The following is an 18,347-nucleotide window of genomic DNA, read 5'->3' on the forward strand; positions in this document are numbered from 1 at the left end:
CACGAGACACCCCTGAAATGATTGGATACTGCATTGTAGTAGAGTCCGGGCGGGCCCTACTTCCTGGTTAACCACCCAGAGGAGCTGGTGGAGGCTGACGAGGACAAGCGTGATAAATAATCCCTCCAGGGTCAGCCCTGGCATACCGTGTGCGATGTAGAAGCTGGGCGTCTGTGGCTTTGGCCTGACCTATAATGTTTTGGGCTTGGCTCGAGACGATTATTGAAGTGGATGATTCGTTTCGCCTCTATCAACCTTCGTTTCAACAAATCGTCGAGGCCCATGAGTAAACGCCTGTCGACATTGGCGCGTACGAGGAGTTGTCTCGGCGTATGGCCGCACATGATTTAGCCGACCAAAGCCGGTCTTGCAACCAGTGGCAACGGGAGATCGGCCCGTCTAGAATCCGACACGGTCCGGTGGGTCTTCTTGTGCGTGGAGCCACGTCTCCCCTTCCCTATCTTCTACCTCAACAACCACAACAACACCTTGATACAAGCCATGCCTCCTCGCAATCAGAACACAACCTCGGAGAAAAAGACGAATCGGCGCCAGAGGCGCGCAACTGTACGGGCAAAGCAAGATCCACGACGCAAGAAGCCGGCTGAGCCCACGACAGGCAGACGATACGTTCCTGTCGGCAACTCCACCAGTTCTCCTTACGAGATCGTCTACGGATGCATCGATGACAAGAACAATGTCAGCTACGGATATAGAGCCCCGCGGTTACGTTCAGGTGTAAAGCCCGTGAAACATGGCGAAATCAAGTACAATGCGATGTTCCAAAATCTCGGACGTAGCGAAATCACGGCAAAGATATTGGCGAAAGCCGAACGGGCGGACCAGAGACGTTTGTCAAGCGGAGAACAATAATGCATTACGACTGCGCCATAAGATAGGGCACAATGATGACTAGGATAATCGCAGATGCTTTAAATAGCGTGTTGCTGCGCTGTCCGGCTGCTGCAACTGGGAGTATGTACGCTATGTTGCGGCTGAGAATAGTCGCATCCAGTACAACAAGACAAGTGGCCATGACGGGCGTCGCTTTTGGGGCTGTTGGGCAGTCGGCAGAACTCTTTCTCGCGCAATGGGACTCTACGTCGACCGCGATGGTACGCCAGCCTCTGGCATCAATGCCTGGCCAAATGCGGTCGTACGTCAGGCACCGCTCGAGAACAGGTTCCTGCGACGCACTCCAATGTGGTTATCCGTGATCCTCAGAGAGCAATAAGATCACACTCGACTTATTAATCACGTCCCCCGCTCGGCCGTCGACTGCCGTCAGCCGCGACAGTTCGGCCGTTGCACTGTCATCGGCCTCTCCCGAGCCTACCTACCCTCCTCGGTCACGGGGTTTGATGCCTCCTCCGCCACTGGTCACAAGTGTAGCAGAAGCCGACCCAGACGCAGGTTTGTCGCGCCATCCGACACTTCCCACTGTCGCAAGCAGATCAATGCTCACGGCGCGATATGTAAACTTGCTGACAATCGTCCTCGTGCAGATTTCTCCGACGCTGCCATCCTCGATCACAACCTCGACTCTGAAACGAATCGCGTCACGTTCGATTGGAAACGCGCCGGCGTACGCGAGCAGCTCGTCATCGCCGAAGTCCATGCTCAGCTGATCAACCAGAGCAAGATCCTGGGCTACTGGCGTAAGGTTCATCTCATGACGGGCCGGGTGCGCGAGGAGGCCCTACGCTGCGAACTCTACCACGTCTTCAAGATCCTCGATCATCGCCGTCGTCGGAGGCGACGGTCCTTTCTGCTGGTGCAGTGGGTCGGCTACTCGGACGACCCCGGAGACACGACGTGGGAGCCCCTCGGCAAGATCGAAGAAGTCGCCCCAGTCGGTGTGCAGGAATACTTGATCAAGAAGCGACTGTGGAAGAATCTGCGCCCGTGGCCCGCTTGGAAGAAGAAGATTCAGAACGATGAGGATGCCCGACTTCTGCTGATGACTGCACCTAGCTTCTTGGAGGAAGCCAACCAGCGCCTGCGCTCCAGATCGACGAGATTATCTGCGGACCTTGGGTTCGAGATGTGACGCATATACATCGCATGGGCCACCCCGGTAGTTCCAACGGGAGACAAAGCTTCTCGCCATTTTGTGGCTGTAGGGAGCATTGGAGCTTTCTGGCCGTCCGCTCCTCCTATTTAAAGGTACGGTTTAACAGTGGATTGCTGTTTGATGAGAGCCAGGCCAAAGGAACTTTGAAGATGTGCTCCCTGCCGAGGGCCCCAGGCTTAACAGCTCAACTTGCCAGAAGTATGTCACGTGGCGAAGGCAGGAATTCATGGTTACACAGTAAGTACTGGCGATGAACTGCGTCCGACTCGACGTCAACGTCACACTGACGAGTTAGGAATTGCTTACACAGCAAACATGTCGCCATCACGCCTGCCTATCGCAATCAGCTATCTCTTGCTCCGCAGAAAGCCGACTCGGCAGTCTTATCTGGAGGAATCCGATTGACGAGTCTTTGAGGGCTGCGGAGTAAAGAGAGATCCATGTTCTACGACCAAAGGCGCAATAGAGGCTTTGAGCAAACTAGGCGACTTGTGCAATAACATTCGTTGGCGGAACAGACATCCATATAATCTAATAATGACAACCTCTTTTTGAAGCCTTCAACGACCATAGCTGAATCTGCCGTGGTGATAATTTTCGGAAGTCGGACCGTCGCTTACTACAACGCCGCGAAGAAGGAATGGACTTTCCAAGCACAGATAGGGTTCGGACTTGGCTTCTCGACACCTTTACGAATCCGAGTGAAGTCAGGCCTGGAGGAAGAGATGTTGGATGGCCGCAATTGGAAAAATCTTAATGATCACTTGAAACACGAGCCTTCATCTTGATTCAACTTTACCTTACCATCTTGCATCAACAAATCAATCATCGAAACTTTCGACGAAGTAGGTGTGGCAGTCAGCGGAGGCAAGCATGTGATCGGCACGAGAACGATTATGGAGGTGAAAATGAAGGAATATAGCGCTCACGACAACTACCTCATCTTGCAACTAAATTCGCAGGTCATCTTCGCCCACTGCTCAACCGCCAACAGCATGGCTACGAATAACAATGCTGCCGCAGATCACGTAGCGACACTGGCGAGTCTCCTGGACCCTTGCCGTCGGTATCCGATTGTTGAGTCTGTCTTGCGCAATCTCAATATGTCAGACGTGCATATGCTGCGCATGACCTGTAAAGCCTTCAGCTGGCTTCCCGAGCATCTGCCGACGATTTTATTCAATCTGAGTTCGCACTTGACAGCCTTTGTTCAGGATCCGAATCGATTCCGCGAATACATGCGGGATTCCGACGCAATAATTTCCCGCGGCTTCGCACTCAATTTCTTCGTTCGCGGAAGTGCTCCTTCAATGTTTTTGGATGTTTTTGTCCAGAGAGGGCAGCCGGCTGAACATTTCTTGCGGTATTTAGAGGGCAAAGAGCTTTACACCATCAGCTCAGTGCAGGACGCCAATGATGGCCAAAGTGAAGATGTAGTGCATCCGTTTCCCCTTGCGTATATACACCAAGCTGACTTTAAATGTCAGATACATGATATCACCGTACTTCAAAATGCCGAACGCAGAACAACAATCCGCCTCATTCGAACCACAGCGTTTCCTCTAGGAGCGGTTCTGCGAACTTCATTGACGACAGCAGACCTTAATTTGATACTTCACGACAAAGCATACTCAATCTTCCCAGCATTAACCATACAGAAGCATCTGTTTTATCCCCTAAAAGATTTGAACGGCGAATTCGGGCGTAGGCTGAACGAATATGCGCACCAGGGATGGAACAATCGTAATTTCGCATGGCCTGACTGGTCACCCGGGAAACTGAGGGGCCTGGGCCAGCGATCTTTGGACGATAAATTATCCCTCGTTGTGAAACTTCACGACGGTATCGGCACAATGTCTGCGACAGCGCAATCCATCATTAAGCATTCCCGATTCGACATCGTACATGGGTCTCAGTATGGCGGGTTGGTCAGACCGGGGCGAAGGCCGCATAATGCTACTGCTGGTAGCCCACATGTTCTTTCGCTGAAGGCCAAGACGATTACTTCCTACTCTCTCCGTCTCCCACTCACGTGTGGAATGATGAGCGGCTGGGAGGCTTTTATTACGGAGCGCTTGAATAGGTGGACCATAGTGGAGCTTTTCAAACTGGAACCTGGGGCTTGGCCGGATGGCTTCACTCGTAGGTTCCGTTCCATCGCAGTCAACGAAGATAGCTTGCAAGGCTTCACACAACCATCCACATGGGATTACGCGGATGACCAAATTCCACAATGGTATGCTGAGTGGGAAAGATCGTAGGCTTGCGATGTCTTTCACTGGTGGTGTTCGGAAGTACTTTAGGTGTTTGCGTGCAATTACGTCATGTTCTACCCTCTTTTTGTACTATAATGTGCGTGAGAGACGGCAGCCGGTGGTCATCCATTAATACGCTGCACATGGACAGAGACTAGGTATTGTGAACAGGGTCTAATGACATCAGTGGAGCACGTCTTTGCCAACGCTGCCTACTGCTCATGTTGCTTCGTAACTCTTGGTTCTAGTTTCAGCCAGACCATAGTGTCGCTCACTCGCAAAGCAGTCCCTGCAGATTGATGGCTGAAATGCCAATACCGATGCTTGAGTTGTCACCAGTAAGGATGATACGACTTCTGTGTGTGACACTGTCAATGCGTGACATAGGATGGACGCTTGTAGATGCGAATGGCAGTACGGGACGAACGATTGATTACTGAAAGTTGCCCCTCTTCAGACAATGCGTGACCTGCTACCTATACTAAACCCAATTGCCCCCTTGTTACTTCCCCCTTCCTTCTAGGCCGTTCCGAACAGCCCTTACAGACTCAGAACTAGAATGATACTTAACCACAACTTTATGCGGAATATCTTGATTTTCAGGACATCAGCGAGTCAGCTCCGGTGCTGTCGTCCTTAGGCCAATACGGCAGTTTTTCAATTTCTCCAGTTGTTCTCCAGACAATGAAAATAGAAAAGTTTGATCTGTGATGACGCCATCGCATAGAAGCACAATATCTGTTCGACCTCGGCAGCTATTATCATGCATGTAGTCCGCGGCAAAAAGAGGCGAAGCCCCACTACACTGGCGGCCGCAAATGCCTGCCAATCAGCGGACTATGAGTCTGAGTTGACACACAGCTTTGAGGGCTGTTTAGTGGCTTGTGCACAGTGTAGGCAAACTTTGGTCGCCACATGTGTCAAAGTTTCTTCCTGATCATATTCTCGTCAAGAAACCTCCGTAGTAAATTTGGTGTGGCATCACTCTCTCGTGTTACTTTCCTCTGTCTATATTAACGCTCGACGGGATACAGCTGACATACTGGTTGCTGTTGGGAATCTTAGCAAAGATATCTGCGAAACCATTCTTCCACATAGTATCTGTTCCCTGAAGCCTGGAAATCACAACAGTCTGGACTGCGCTTGGGAAACATATTCAAAAGATCCCTGAAGTCTTCCTTCGCCACACGTAGGACAGAAGTCGTCACACTACGGCTGCTCGCGCCACGTTTACCTGTTCACGCTGGAAGAATCAACGCCTTATTACCTAGGCCATCCATCGCTCCGCAAGTCTGTTCTTTCCCGGTACCAAAGCTCTGTGAATATATCTATCGTCACATCAGTTGACTAGGCGGTCCTACTAAGCTCCTTTAGATCTGCCTTTCGGCTGAACACAAATCGATCTGTGACATTGGTGACCGTATATCACTGCCTCAACTATCCTTTGTGGAGACCTATTCACGGGCAAAAGTTCTGTGCTCGAACGTGAGACGGGGGGTTCCTTTGCTTATGTATATGCCTTCCTGCCCGGATCGTATTGCGGCACTGCATAGCCCCTTGCAGATCCCGTAAACCATCCGGCCGGGGACTTATATCGAAAGCTGTAATGTTACTGCCCAACCAGTTGAGGCGTTGGCCGGCGGAGCCATTTATGAAGAATAGGGGATAATCATACCCACAGGCATCGTTATGTGCCTTCACCTTATGGGCATTCCGTCACGCATTACCGAACCTTTGCTTCGTGCCATAATTGGTTGCCCTGATCCGCTCGCAACGAACGCTTGCGGCCACCGTTGTCCGGGATCGAGTGGGAGCTCTTATGTTTGAAATTATTTGTAGAAGCTGATACACTGTTCATCAAGGCCGCACAGAGATTTGCCACTTGCGGCGAATCTTTGAGACACGACCCTTTCCATAAGAACCACGGTAACAACCGTCTTCACAGCCAAAATCATTGAACGCAACACAGAGCTCGTATGCGCTCGGGCGCGTTCGCAACGCGGCTTCTGAAGTTCGATGAAACCATCTGCTTCGTGTCTGATGCGTATTTTAGCAGGTGTGTCTGTACATGAACGAACGGCTGCGTACGAATGATCAAGAAACCATCTAGTCATGCCGGTACATTTAGTCCTGCGCGGGGCAAGTGCTCATCTGGTGAAAAACCTGACTTGAGCCAGTCGCCCCTGCAGGTTGTCGTACTAGTACGTCGCCCCTGCAATGTAATCTGGCGCTCAGCGTGAGACCTTGTTTCCATATTTTCCCACCAAAAATGCGCTTTGAGCCAAGCGACTTAGCGCTGCGGAGGTAGAGTACTTACTTTAGGCGAGGTCTTGAGGCTGCTCCCTGCCGTGAGATGCGGCGGGCGGCGCCGAGACCGATATTCTAGAATCGGCTGGGTCTAGTCTTGTTGCGATGGGACTGGCGACTTGGAGATGCTGTCATCGCATCTTTCGCGGCGCCCCGTTTGCTAACCGTGGATGCATTAGTAGCGCCGCGAGTGAACGACTTTACCATGCAGCCGCTCACAAGCGACACCAGAACAGAAGACTCCCATCAGACAACCACCATTCGAACCATCCACTGGCTGATGTTAATATTCCGTCATGAGCAAAATACTGATCACAGAGAATTCAGCTTATGGATGTCTTGTGGATGGTTCTGGAAGGTTGATGAAAATGGGACGGCAAGAACTGATTCTAGGCCATCCATGCCGAGTTGCGTATTTTGATGGAAATAAAATGTAGACACACACGACTTGTTGCTTATGTCGATGATGAGCAGTAATTTGTGGTTGGCAGGATGTTGCGGCTGTTGATCCGCGGGCATCTCAATGACTGCTATAGAACCATCGCCATTGTGGACCGCGCACTTCATGTGATCCTAATTCATTCGCTTGACTGACAATGATAGTAACGTTGATGGATCTAAATGAAAGCTGGCTTTTCTTCGTTGCACCTTCTGCAAATCCATTGAGAAGTCTCGTCGGCCGACTTCGTGGCGTATCTTACATGGAAGGACTTCGAACGCGGTCGATGACACAGGATGCAGAAGTGTTTAGAAGACATACTTCCGGTGGAGGCAATGAGCTGATAGAAAGTCGTGTTTCACGACAATGGAAGATCTGTGATGCTAAATACGCATGGCTCCATATCCAAGGCCGGATGAACAAGATGTCGTGGAGGGCTGTAGTCAGGAAGGCATGAGTGTCAGATCATTTTCAAGAAGCGACTGACGATAATGACAGGCTCGTCATCTATGCTCCTGCTATGTGGCTACCATGCGATTCATCTGTTTTGTTTGCTGTCGAGAAAGTCTCTCGTCTAATTTCATTTCATGTCACTCGTAAGTGCTTTAGGCTACTTGAAGACTTTAGAGCCGAAGCGAGTGGTCATATCGGATCACACAATATGCGCTGCATTGTCTGTGTCAATCAAGTGGATAGAGAAACGGCAAGCCATCGGAGGTGTGAGCGAACTTCCATCTAGCCTGGTATGCGAAGGCGCCAGCGGATACCTCGAAGACGTGATTAGGCTGCATAAAGTCGCTTTGATCGACGCTCTCGACTACAACCTCTTTGCTGACGACGACGTGGATGTTTGCCTCGCATGTTAGGCTGCTGTACGTTCTCCCATTATTGCTATGTTGACTACATATGCGATGAACCACCCAGATGCGGAATCGACCTCAGCTGTCACGAGCGCTGTAGTTAGTGCTTGCAACCTGATGAGATACTTTCGGGGCCAGGATGCGGCCTCCCAAAGCCTTGTTAACGAGATAGTCGTCCTCTTTCTGTACTCTCACTAGGCGGGTAGCTGTTCATGAAAGACAACATCTGCAATGGGACCGAGTAAGAATACGTTTTATCATAAGCTTTGATACTATTTAGTTATGGGCATCTGCACATCAGCTTTGCATTTGAGCTATACTAGTAGGGCTGATTTTATACATAAGACGACGTGGTTTTATCAAGCAATAGAGGTGCATGGGATAACAGGTGAAGCGGATCAATTGCTGGCATCTACTGCTATTGTTGAATATTACCCTATTGACTTGAAGACAAAAGCTGCTTTAAAACCCAGCTGGAGATACATACCATAGGTGTCACGATATGCCACTAGAATGACACCGCAGTTTCCTCACAGATCCTTCAGAAATTAGAACAGCGTTGACGTTAAGGCTTAGTTCTATTCTTAGTGATAGAGATAATAGCAAGAGAGAACAGTACTTATCCATACAAATGTGTATGCATATTGATATAATAATAAGCCTAAAAAGGGAAGAAAGCAAAGGGGAAAAGCTGAATCTAATAATACCCATCCAACTTTGGCCGTTCGCGATATAGATGTATGGAACTCTTTCCCTGCGATGTCAATGATCTTCATCACCGTTCTTCATAGTCTCAGAAGTCCCTATAGAACATGGCAGTTTGAGTGTCGAATCAGTCGGTCTGGCACCGTACGCAAGAAGCAGACGGACGGCGTCGATGCTGTCGTTGCGCACCGCAAAGTAAATTGGAGGTTCGTCCCACTCACCCGTAACATGTGGGTTGGCACCGAGATCTAAGAGCAGTTTGGCGCATTTGAGATTGTTGTACAAGATGGCCACACCCAAAAGAGTATGCCAGAACTGTTGGTGCGTGCCATCCTGCTTGGTTCTCCCGGTGTTTTGAAGATTGATCATGGACCGGCATTCTTCCACGACAGTCTGGGAATACTCGCTATTACCTTTGCCAAGAAATTGCTCAAGGAAAACGAATCCCTCTGTCTCTTCTTTCAGGTTTGGTGGGCCCAAATCGCCGCAAACAGTGTGAAGTATGGTATCGCCTAGCCTGTCTCGTAAGGCGAGATTGATGTTCTTTTGTAGAAGCAGGCGGATTACGGCCGCTTTAATAGACAGGTTTGTGCCAACAACGTCTGCGCCGAGGCCCACAAAATTAGTGGCGGGCGTTCTGAGGACCATATGGAAAATACAATCGTTCGTGGGCCCGCCAATACGGCCGGTAAAGTTATGTGCTGGATGATGTGCCAATGCCTCCACCATACGTGGCCCTCTGAGACAAGCCTCGTAGAGATAGATAAGATGGTCTTCAGATAAGGCGACACCCAGTAGACATAGAGCTTCCACTTGAGACACGTCGCTACTCATGATGGCAGCCACTAGATCATCTTCCGCCGTGGATGCGATTGTCGCCGAACTGCGACCAGAAGACCACGACCCTCCCAGCGAGTCCACCGCGGTGTCGTCTGACCCGAAACTTCGGGCTGACACGAGAGTTTGCACATTCTCAGTTGACGGAGGTTGGTCAATTCTGAGTGCTGACTCTTCCGCTAGACGTGCGGACGCTGGTACCTCATCGCTTGTGCTGGTGACGGCGGTATCATGAATAGAGTCGCCTAGGGTGGAGGCGACGCTGTAGCTTGGAGACCAAGACGCAGCGGGAGACCGTTCTGCTAACGTCTCATCCGAGTACGTACTCGTGGGTGATGGGGGCTGGTCTAGGTGTGTCGTGCTCATGGTGGTTGGGTGTCCGAGTTGTGACGCCTAAAGATGGCATCAAAAGCGTTCTTCACATAGCTCATATATCTTCTGTTACGCTTATGCAGGTGACCACCACGTGGATAAGCTTTACGCAACTTCTAGATGGACCAGCACGTCAAGAAGTGGTTGCCATCAGTCATCGTTCTACGATATGCCGGCCATGCAGTCATCAATAGATTGCACTTAATAGCCACTCGAACTAAGAGCGATAAAGCTTGATAGCATGGCTATCTATTCATAATCAAAGCAGCCAGGTCGTCATCTACACCTGTAGTAGATTGATGCTCTCCCGCTCGGTGCAATTCAGTAAGAGATTTGGAATAACAAAAGGCTTCCTCGACGGTAGAGCGTAAGACCATGACACACGATTGCGGAGAACATGTAGTTTACTAGAGAATTGGTGCATTTCTTTTACTCAAGTTCGTTTTATGAAATCAGCCGAACCCGACTTTTCGTGAGGACCCACATGATACCAAACGAGAGACTTTTCACTGGCCGTCAGGAATTGATTCCGAGGTAGCCGCCTTTGTCGGTATCCCGCGATTCTCCTGGTGGCATAGACTGAACTGTCTTCTACGCTGCAGTCTCAGCTTATCGCTTTTCTGTCGCCGCTCCAACTGAAGATACTGTTTGTGAAGGATCCTGTGTTGAAGCATGTCTCTTCTTTGCCGCGCATTGCGGACCTCGTCGCTCACTCGGGAAAGTCGGCGTCGCCACCTGGAAACTATGATGGCAGTTTGCGACTTGTGCAGCCTGCAAAGGGAGCCGTCCACGATATCGTCAAGCTTGGCGCGCTCGAAATGCACGAAGCTGGCCTTCTCGAGATCGCTGCAGATTCTCTTATTGCATCGGCCACCAGACTGTGACTGGCCCAAACACTTTCCAAGACTGGTCAGGTTGACATACTTCATGAAATCTGTTATTGAAAGTAATCTGAAAATTACCATGCTGCAGGAGGGGATCATAACTCCGAGCAACCAGAGACTAAATAGACTAGATAGCACCATTATCGCAACACGTACCTTACAAGATAGGACTGTTACCGACGCTGGAGAGAGCAAGGCTTAGACACGTTTTGACGAATAGCATGAATGGCAGACACTTGGATCATTTGGGCATGACTCAACCTTGTACTCGTCAGTTAGTGCCGTTATCAAAGTATCATGATTTCACAGATGACAGAAGCGCGAGGTGCATTGTAGGCCTATCTCTCACCATGCCTGTTAGTCATTGGACTATGATAAAGCATTTGGTGACTTAGATGAGCAAACATCACAAACATTCGGCGAATCACTAATATATACGGTCACAGAGGGATTCTGAAACAAGTTTGAACATAGATGTCTCACAATACCTCTCATGTTTGCAGATATCAACATCATGAACTTACCCACGATAAAACGCTGACCGGTTGATTCTGAACTCTAAATGCACAAAAAGGCAATAACCCGCTCTTCAGGGTGTTCGCATACCCATGAATATCGAGACGGCCTACATCATTACGCTCACCTGCAACACGCTTTTATGGTGTCTGACGACCCGCTCTTATACCTTTACATGCGTGCTTGAGAACGCGTTCGCCTTTGATAGACAGTTTCTAGCCTCAATTGACGACTCGAGACTAAAGCTTTTCAGTAGACCACTCACAGCTAGATTGTCACAAGATGATGCTAACTACAACGGCTTCAATCCTCCAAGGATGCTGCGTATGGCCATCGCACTCATCATTTCTATCGAGGATGTAGCCATCGTCATATATCCATGGTCACATCAACGCCTTTCTGCACAGACGGTCGCATCACAGGCAGGCAGAGTGGCATTTCTCAACTTGCTACCGTTGTGTCTTCTCGCCATGCCCGAGAACTTGGTGGTATCTCGCATTGTGCGACAGTGCAGAGAGCAGTGGTTCTGGGCACATGCCCTGCTCGGATGGCTCATCACTTTAGACGCGGCTGCTCATGTGGTAGCCGTGCTCACTGCTGCCTCCAAAACACAAGGTAATGTAGACGCGAGTGAGAGTTATTTGCGTGATTAAGGACTTGAAGAAAGTCATTGCTGACGTATGAAAGACCGTGCTCTGGGACTATGGACGACGGGGTTCACGGTAAACTGATAGGTCTCGCCATAAGGATCGTTTACTAACGTTGACTGTTAACAGGCAGGAATTCTTCTTTTCGTCATGGCGTGTTTGTCCAGTGCTGGGCTTCGAAGAAATGTCGCCAGAGTTGTGCTTGATCGCGTCCGACGACCGGATCATACAGATTCCCTGCCTTGGGCAAGTGTTCATTGGATTCTGAGCGCCATCGCATGTCTTCTGATGGTGGTTCATGCCGTGTCACGCGTTTCCTGGATGATGATCGCGGCGGTCTCCATCGGATCTATTGTGCCGTCTATGATCAGACTGGGGAGGCAAGCTCCAGCTTTGGAGAGCGAGGCCGTAGAGATCTTGAGGGTGCCCACATCATTGGAAAAGGTGCTTGTCGTCCTCGAGATCAACCTTTCGCAAACCATCAGAGCGGGCGAGTCGTATTACTTCAAAGTTGACGGCACGCCAATCCGCGTGGCATGGATTCGTCGTTATACTTCCGAGCAAGACGGAGCCCATTACAGTGCCTTCTTAATTGTATCAGGCACACCACGCCCTGTTGGATCCAGAGAGATTCGCGGCCCATTCGTACTGCCGATTGCCCCGGCCATGATGATGGACAGGACACTCGATATTTTGACGACCGACAGCGGCATAGTCGAGGCTTGCCAGTGCTTTGCGTGGCGAAAAGTCCTGAAACGAAAGCAACCTGCTTCCTCATTGACGTGGGTGAACGAAAGTCCAGCCATGTTGAAAGCGTGGTTGGCGTGCGTGGGGTCGAACTACGCGAGACACGATCGGCAGCCCACGATGCGAATCATATGCACCGGCAGAAGTCGTCAACTATTAGCAAGCGTAGGGTCCGGCAACCGGACTGGCCTAGAGTGTGACACCGATGACCTATTCGTACAAAGGCTGAAGCAGTACCGCGAGGCGCGCGTAATGTTATGCGCCCAAGACGGCGACGATCTGCGAGACGTTCTCCAAGACCACATGCCCTTGGGACCTCACAGCCCGTACCGTAAGTGGACAAGGACAAGTTACACAGATGATGGAGACTGATGCGACGGCTTAGTTGTGGGTGAGCATTTGCGATCGCATCGCATACACGCTAATCGTCTGGATTTGGATGCCAAGATGAGAGACCACTGTTACGACCCGTAAACAAGGATAACAGTTGTACGACCTAGGACAGGACATTTGTACTGCAGGATCACGGGAACAACAGGGACTCACTCGGAAACGGAAGAACTATGGCACAGGTCACGTGAAGATAAGATAAAGGATTAGATCCGTACGCCAAGGACACGGAGGCCGTGTGACAGAACCAAGGATGCCCTCGCTTATACGAAACTCACCGCTTACAGTCATTACTCAGTTAACTACATATTCAAGCCAGGATTTGTTAGACAAACGATGTTGATTTAATGCAATACCACTGAGGTCCATTGATCAAAAGGTGATTGTTCTGCTTGATTGAGGGATTTCCTCCTATACCGGTCCGAGCGGGGTTCTGTCTTGTATTTACCCATCATCACCGGTTCTTGCATATTATTCAATGCATTTCTAGCATCCCTTTATCCAGACACAGTCGTCAATCCAACAACTTTATCCCACATTCATTATGCTGCTAGTGGCCATACTGATGATCTGTCACCGTGCTTGGCAAAGACGGACTCCGTCAGGATCAGGAACGGTAACAAGAACGAAAGGTACTGTTCAGAACTTGTATATAGTACGACCAGAGCCTGGCTCAGGGTCAGACTTCCATAGCTCTTCAGCAATCAACTTCTTAGTATTCATCCTCCGGATACTTTCAGCTTACTTTCACTGCGACTTACCTGTTGAGACTAAGACTGATCACCTTAGTTTCTGAAGACCGATCTACTACAGCCTACGACCTACGACTCAAACCACAACCCCAGGTCTGCTAACAGAAGCTGGGGATTGACACGTAGTAACAGTACACCTAATGTCGGATAGCTAACCGTAACAACCACACGGTTTGATCATGTACCTGGAAACGGCATCCCAATCGACGTTGGTTTCAAGGCAGATCCGTTGCAATACGGTTGAAGATACGAGCGTTAGCACATGCTTCCGGCCAAAGAACCTCTAGACGCGGCAGTTACTGGTCGAATAACTGGCGGCGCACTCCAACTACGGGCGCAACGGTCTATTGATGATGAACTCTAGCATTGTTTCGACATCGTTATACAGCAAGATCCAGTCGACGTTCCTAAACTGCCTCGTCTTCTGAAATGGCAAGTATCTTCCTATCACGATGATTCCCATGTACTGCGTCGCACCTGTCCGTCGCTGTATGCGACTGCCACGATGGAACTCCCGGGCAATGCCCCATCCGGCTCCATCTGGTCTCAGCCCATAATTGATTGTTACCCAGCCGCTCGACCTTCTTATGCTGTCTAAGGTATCGTCTGCCAATACGAATGTCTCGTCTCGCGTTACCGCACTGTACGCGTACAGCTTATGCAGGCTGAGACTACTGTTGCTAGAATCGCTGATGCAAATACCGACGACTGTTAAAGAGTCGAGGCCGCTGTTTTGTAGGATGCGCTTGGCTTCTGTGTCGGCTTCGCTGTTCCAAAAGTCTACCATAGGTACGAGTGTGAACCAAAGCTCATCTTCCTCTGCAACGTCCTCGTCGCTTAGCATGGCAATCTCGTACGGTGATGGACAGTCAAGCGGTTCAGCCCATCGCCTCTGCACCATGCACTCGGCTATGTGTACTGGTGGCCCAGTGTCGGTGGCGGAAGAGTTCGCCTGCATGTGGAACTTGGATAGGGCTTGGATTGGGTAGACGGGGGACGGGGATAGTATAGCCGTTGGTGCCTGCTGGACGCGCCGCTCGCTCCGCTTCGGACTCTCGCGGGACACCACGTGAAACTCTTGACGCGCGACCAAGCGACTTCCGTTGGGCCTTACACAAGGATTCTCTGGAAACTTCTTTGAGCTCGGCACGCTCACTACGCCCGCGATGCTTTGAGGTCTCGCATTTGTCGTGAGGTCAACGGCGATGCTGCGTGCGCTTCCAGGATGACTCGCGCGTTGGGGAAGGAGTCCGAGTAGCCTGTGCTTCGCGCGTCTGAAATCTGGAGTTGACAGCATCGTGTGTGCCTATGACTGGTTCCCGATATCTTACTGGTAGAGCTCAACGCGGGTGCATATATATGCTTGAGGTATGCAGCGGGCTATTGAGGTTGTTGGTTATGAATCACGCAATGCCTCAGAAATAGACTGTGATGAAATGCAAGCCTGGGTTAGGCGCAATTCGGGCTTTATACTGTCGAGTAGGTGAGCTGTAGCCGAGTATATCTGGTGCTTGGCGTGGATACGGATACGTTAGCATTTGCTAGTTATTTGTTGTTATTATCGCTCTCGTATCTAGATTGCCGACTAGAGATTATACAGCCCGTGGGCCTAGGCATTAATAGACCTATAACCTACCACAGGTCAACAACTCTTATTACCTGACTGAGGCCGCTCGGGTTAGGGCTTGATAACTAAACATTACAACCTACTACAATCAGCTTGATTTAGATTTGGGAAAACATCCATCTACCATGTCCGGCCCTTCACACATCGACAAGAGGAGCTTTTTGGGCACAACGTAAAATGGTTGGGACGTGTACGCTTTCAGATATTGGGAATAGGGCATGAACAAAACATCTGACCGAGACGCGGTAGCCCAGTTGGTGAATCCAAAGCTGACAACACCCCTGCGCACTCGTGCGTTATCGCCTATGACGGAGGTCTACAGTACTAGTGACGCGACGCAGCGAGCGGAACTAATACGCGCGACAGGCGGACTCAAGATGCACAACTCTGGACTCGCCTAACGGGCGAACAACCGACGTTATTAAAGTAGTAACAGTTACTTAAGCTAGTGAATATAACTTTACCATATAACCGTAGTGCCGTTCTTCTTGACCACTCGAGCGGCGCTAAAACATGTCTAAAACAAACCTTTACGCCTGTCACTGTCGTAACGTACATCGCAGCAGCGCAGCCATTAATTGGCGTTTGCAGCGTTAAAGTCCAGATTCTACTTATGTTTCGCACTGCTATGTATGTGTATGTATTGCTGGAAAACACACTAGGATTTTGTGTACGAGGTATTAGAGTGCAGCTACTAATGAATAGAAGGGGCCATTTCTCATTATCGGTGAAGCCGGTCTGCCACTGATAACGACGACATCCTCTTCCGCGAGCTCCACTTCCTCGACGATGTCCTTCCGCAAAGACCTCAAGAGAATCATAACATCAATGGACTAGAAATGTATCCGACGTAGTAGCTAACAGCAGGAAGACAGTTAGGAAGCTAGTCACATTACAAGCTGTGTCAACATTATTCATTGCGGTAAAATGGTGAAAGCAAGCAATTTTGCGGTCTACTGCAAGGCAATAACCTCAGCCCAGACCATCAGAATGACATTACTGTTGCGGTTATTTGTTTTAGTCATTGCGCCCCAGGATGCCGCTAAAATAGCTGGCCTAGTGAATGAAGCTTGCCTTCAATGCAGCTCAAAATGCAAGTCCCCTATCAATCATGATGTGATAATGTAGCTAGATACCCACAACGCACAACGTCGCCGATGCCTAATGTATGAGTTGCTCCCACTCTTGTTTCCAGCTTGCTGAAGATCGAGTAAGGACTGAGGTAAGGACCACGTAGAGCGATGAGTTGTTTCGTCAGATGAGCAAAAAGCAGAAAAGAATGAATGTCATCAAACTTAGTCAACGATAGTAGGCGCAACCGTTGGCAGACAACATTGCCAAGTTGTCAAGCTCAGCGGACTACTTATACCGGCGAACATTTGGGTACGTTTGCCAAGTACATATTGGATATGCCTCGTCCCTCAGTAATAAAAGCCGGCATCCGACCACTTGGTGGTGCGAAACGTCCTAGAAAGGTGCTGGTTGACAATATAAGGCGTATCACCCAGTCAGATATCCGCCGTCTAGCGCGGCGCGGCGGTGTTCGTCGTATATCTTCTGGTACCACTCAGAGGCTTCTTTTGGTTCCAGCCGACTAACACAAATAGGTATATACGAAGATGTCCGCGCTGCGCTCAAGTCCTTCACAGAAATCATCATCCGCGACGCGGTACATTATTGTAACCATGGGAAGCGTCGGACAATCACCGCTCTTGATATCATCTATGCGCTTAAGCGTCATGGTCGGAGTCTCTACGGATATGGTCGGTGAGTAAGGTCTTAGTGTTGAGGAGGGAGCTAATTGAGTCTGCTCTCACCGACATCTCGTGTCATCGCACGTTGTGTAACTTTGACCTCGAGCAGCCGTAATGCTCTCGGAATATATACTGTCAGAGTTTCTATGATTCCTTGGTCGCATTGGGTTCCCTCATCGCCAAAAGCCCGCCTTCTCTACAGCTTTGAGGTGTACTATGAGCCGACTTCAAGCAGACAAGCCTGATAACTGATCTAAAGATCTGCGGTCTCAAAGTCAACTGCCTAGCAACGGGCTGCTGGCTTGCTGATGATGCCCTTTCAAATCTCCAATCTAATGCAGGAGAAGAAACGTCGAAAAATGGAGAGACGGCCTTCTAGCTTGGTTGGGTTAGGGTTGCTTCAATAGAATGGCGCCGCTCACGTGCCATACAGCGGACTGTGGTGTGTGGTCTTCATAAATCAACAGACTGACGTTTTAGGGGCATAGTGGAACCTAACCTATAGAACACAGCAACCTGCATTGATTTACTCGTAACAAAAAGTAACCTGTGTCTATTCTCTTACGTTCTCAGCCAATGCTTTCCAGCACACCCAGTTGGGTAAATTCATTAGCTATAAAATGCGACGCCTTGACCCTGGCCAAAAGAGTAGCACTCCGACATAATAAAGCGGGCCTCGCTAGCAGCAGATTAACGACAGTCGCCTTGCTAATGTGATCTGACATGTCAAGGAAGCGCATCATATGCGCGGCAGACGCACACCGCGAGGCCAATATCTATTGTGCCAGCTGCTGGATATATAAGCTCGGACTGATACTCAGCTTCTTGAGCGACTTTGGCTCCGGATGCCAGTCTCATAATCAGTATCGAACAGTGTGGATTCCCCTGTCCCGGCTATCCTTATGAGACGTGCGGTGGCGAGGGGTCTTACATTTACCTATCGCTGCAAAAGGAAGGATTGGCCACTAGTTACAGATGCTCGCAGATCGTCCTCAAACGCCCCGTTAGTTACGTCATCAGCGACATCTTTAGCCATATCCCCAGTCAACTCCTCAGTCACATACTTGGCTTCATCAATGAGAACGGCATGGGGAGGTCGCATCAACAATCAACTGACAGCTTATCAGTCACAATCAGCGGCAATCCTGCCGACGTTGGTGAAGTCAGCCACGTCGACGATC

The 18,347-nt window shown here is 49.9% G+C and overlaps 4 protein-coding genes across 4 annotated transcripts; 2 read left to right on the top strand and 2 right to left on the bottom strand.

The window, feature by feature from the left end:
* Positions 1 to 1,090: 1,090 nt before the first annotated feature.
* Positions 1,091 to 2,050, top strand: CGGC5_v017069 (uncharacterized protein; the record flags this gene model as incomplete). The annotated part of the gene is made up of 3 exons (XM_032028334.2): positions 1,091 to 1,115; positions 1,225 to 1,413; positions 1,506 to 2,050. 3 exons carry the CDS (start codon positions 1,091 to 1,093, stop codon positions 2,048 to 2,050), a joined length of 759 nt encoding a protein of 252 aa, XP_031875378.2.
* A 6,647-nt stretch (positions 2,051 to 8,697) lies between these two features.
* CGGC5_v017070 (uncharacterized protein) lies at positions 8,698 to 9,843 on the bottom strand (the record flags this gene model as incomplete). Its single annotated transcript, XM_066153730.1, has 1 exon — positions 8,698 to 9,843. The coding sequence occupies one exon, from the start codon at positions 9,841 to 9,843 to the stop codon at positions 8,698 to 8,700; it is 1,146 nt and encodes a 381-aa protein (XP_066006904.1).
* Positions 9,844 to 11,719: 1,876 nt separating this feature from the next.
* Positions 11,720 to 13,117, top strand: CGGC5_v017071 (uncharacterized protein; the record flags this gene model as incomplete). Its single annotated transcript, XM_032028354.2, has 4 exons — positions 11,720 to 11,864; positions 11,937 to 11,971; positions 12,026 to 12,974; positions 13,029 to 13,117. The coding sequence occupies 4 exons, from the start codon at positions 11,720 to 11,722 to the stop codon at positions 13,115 to 13,117; spliced, it is 1,218 nt and encodes a 405-aa protein (XP_031875361.2).
* Positions 13,118 to 14,113: 996 nt separating this feature from the next.
* Positions 14,114 to 15,539, bottom strand: CGGC5_v017072 (uncharacterized protein; the record flags this gene model as incomplete). Its single annotated transcript, XM_066153731.1, has 4 exons — positions 14,114 to 15,066; positions 15,193 to 15,257; positions 15,445 to 15,491; positions 15,537 to 15,539. The coding sequence occupies 4 exons, from the start codon at positions 15,537 to 15,539 to the stop codon at positions 14,114 to 14,116; spliced, it is 1,068 nt and encodes a 355-aa protein (XP_066006902.1).
* Positions 15,540 to 18,347: the final 2,808 nt, after the last annotated feature.

Source organism: Colletotrichum fructicola, assembly GCF_000319635.2.
Source record: "Colletotrichum fructicola Nara gc5 chromosome Unknown KSG_Nara_v1_contig11, whole genome shotgun sequence".
Lineage (NCBI taxonomy): Eukaryota > Fungi > Ascomycota > Sordariomycetes > Glomerellales > Glomerellaceae > Colletotrichum > Colletotrichum fructicola.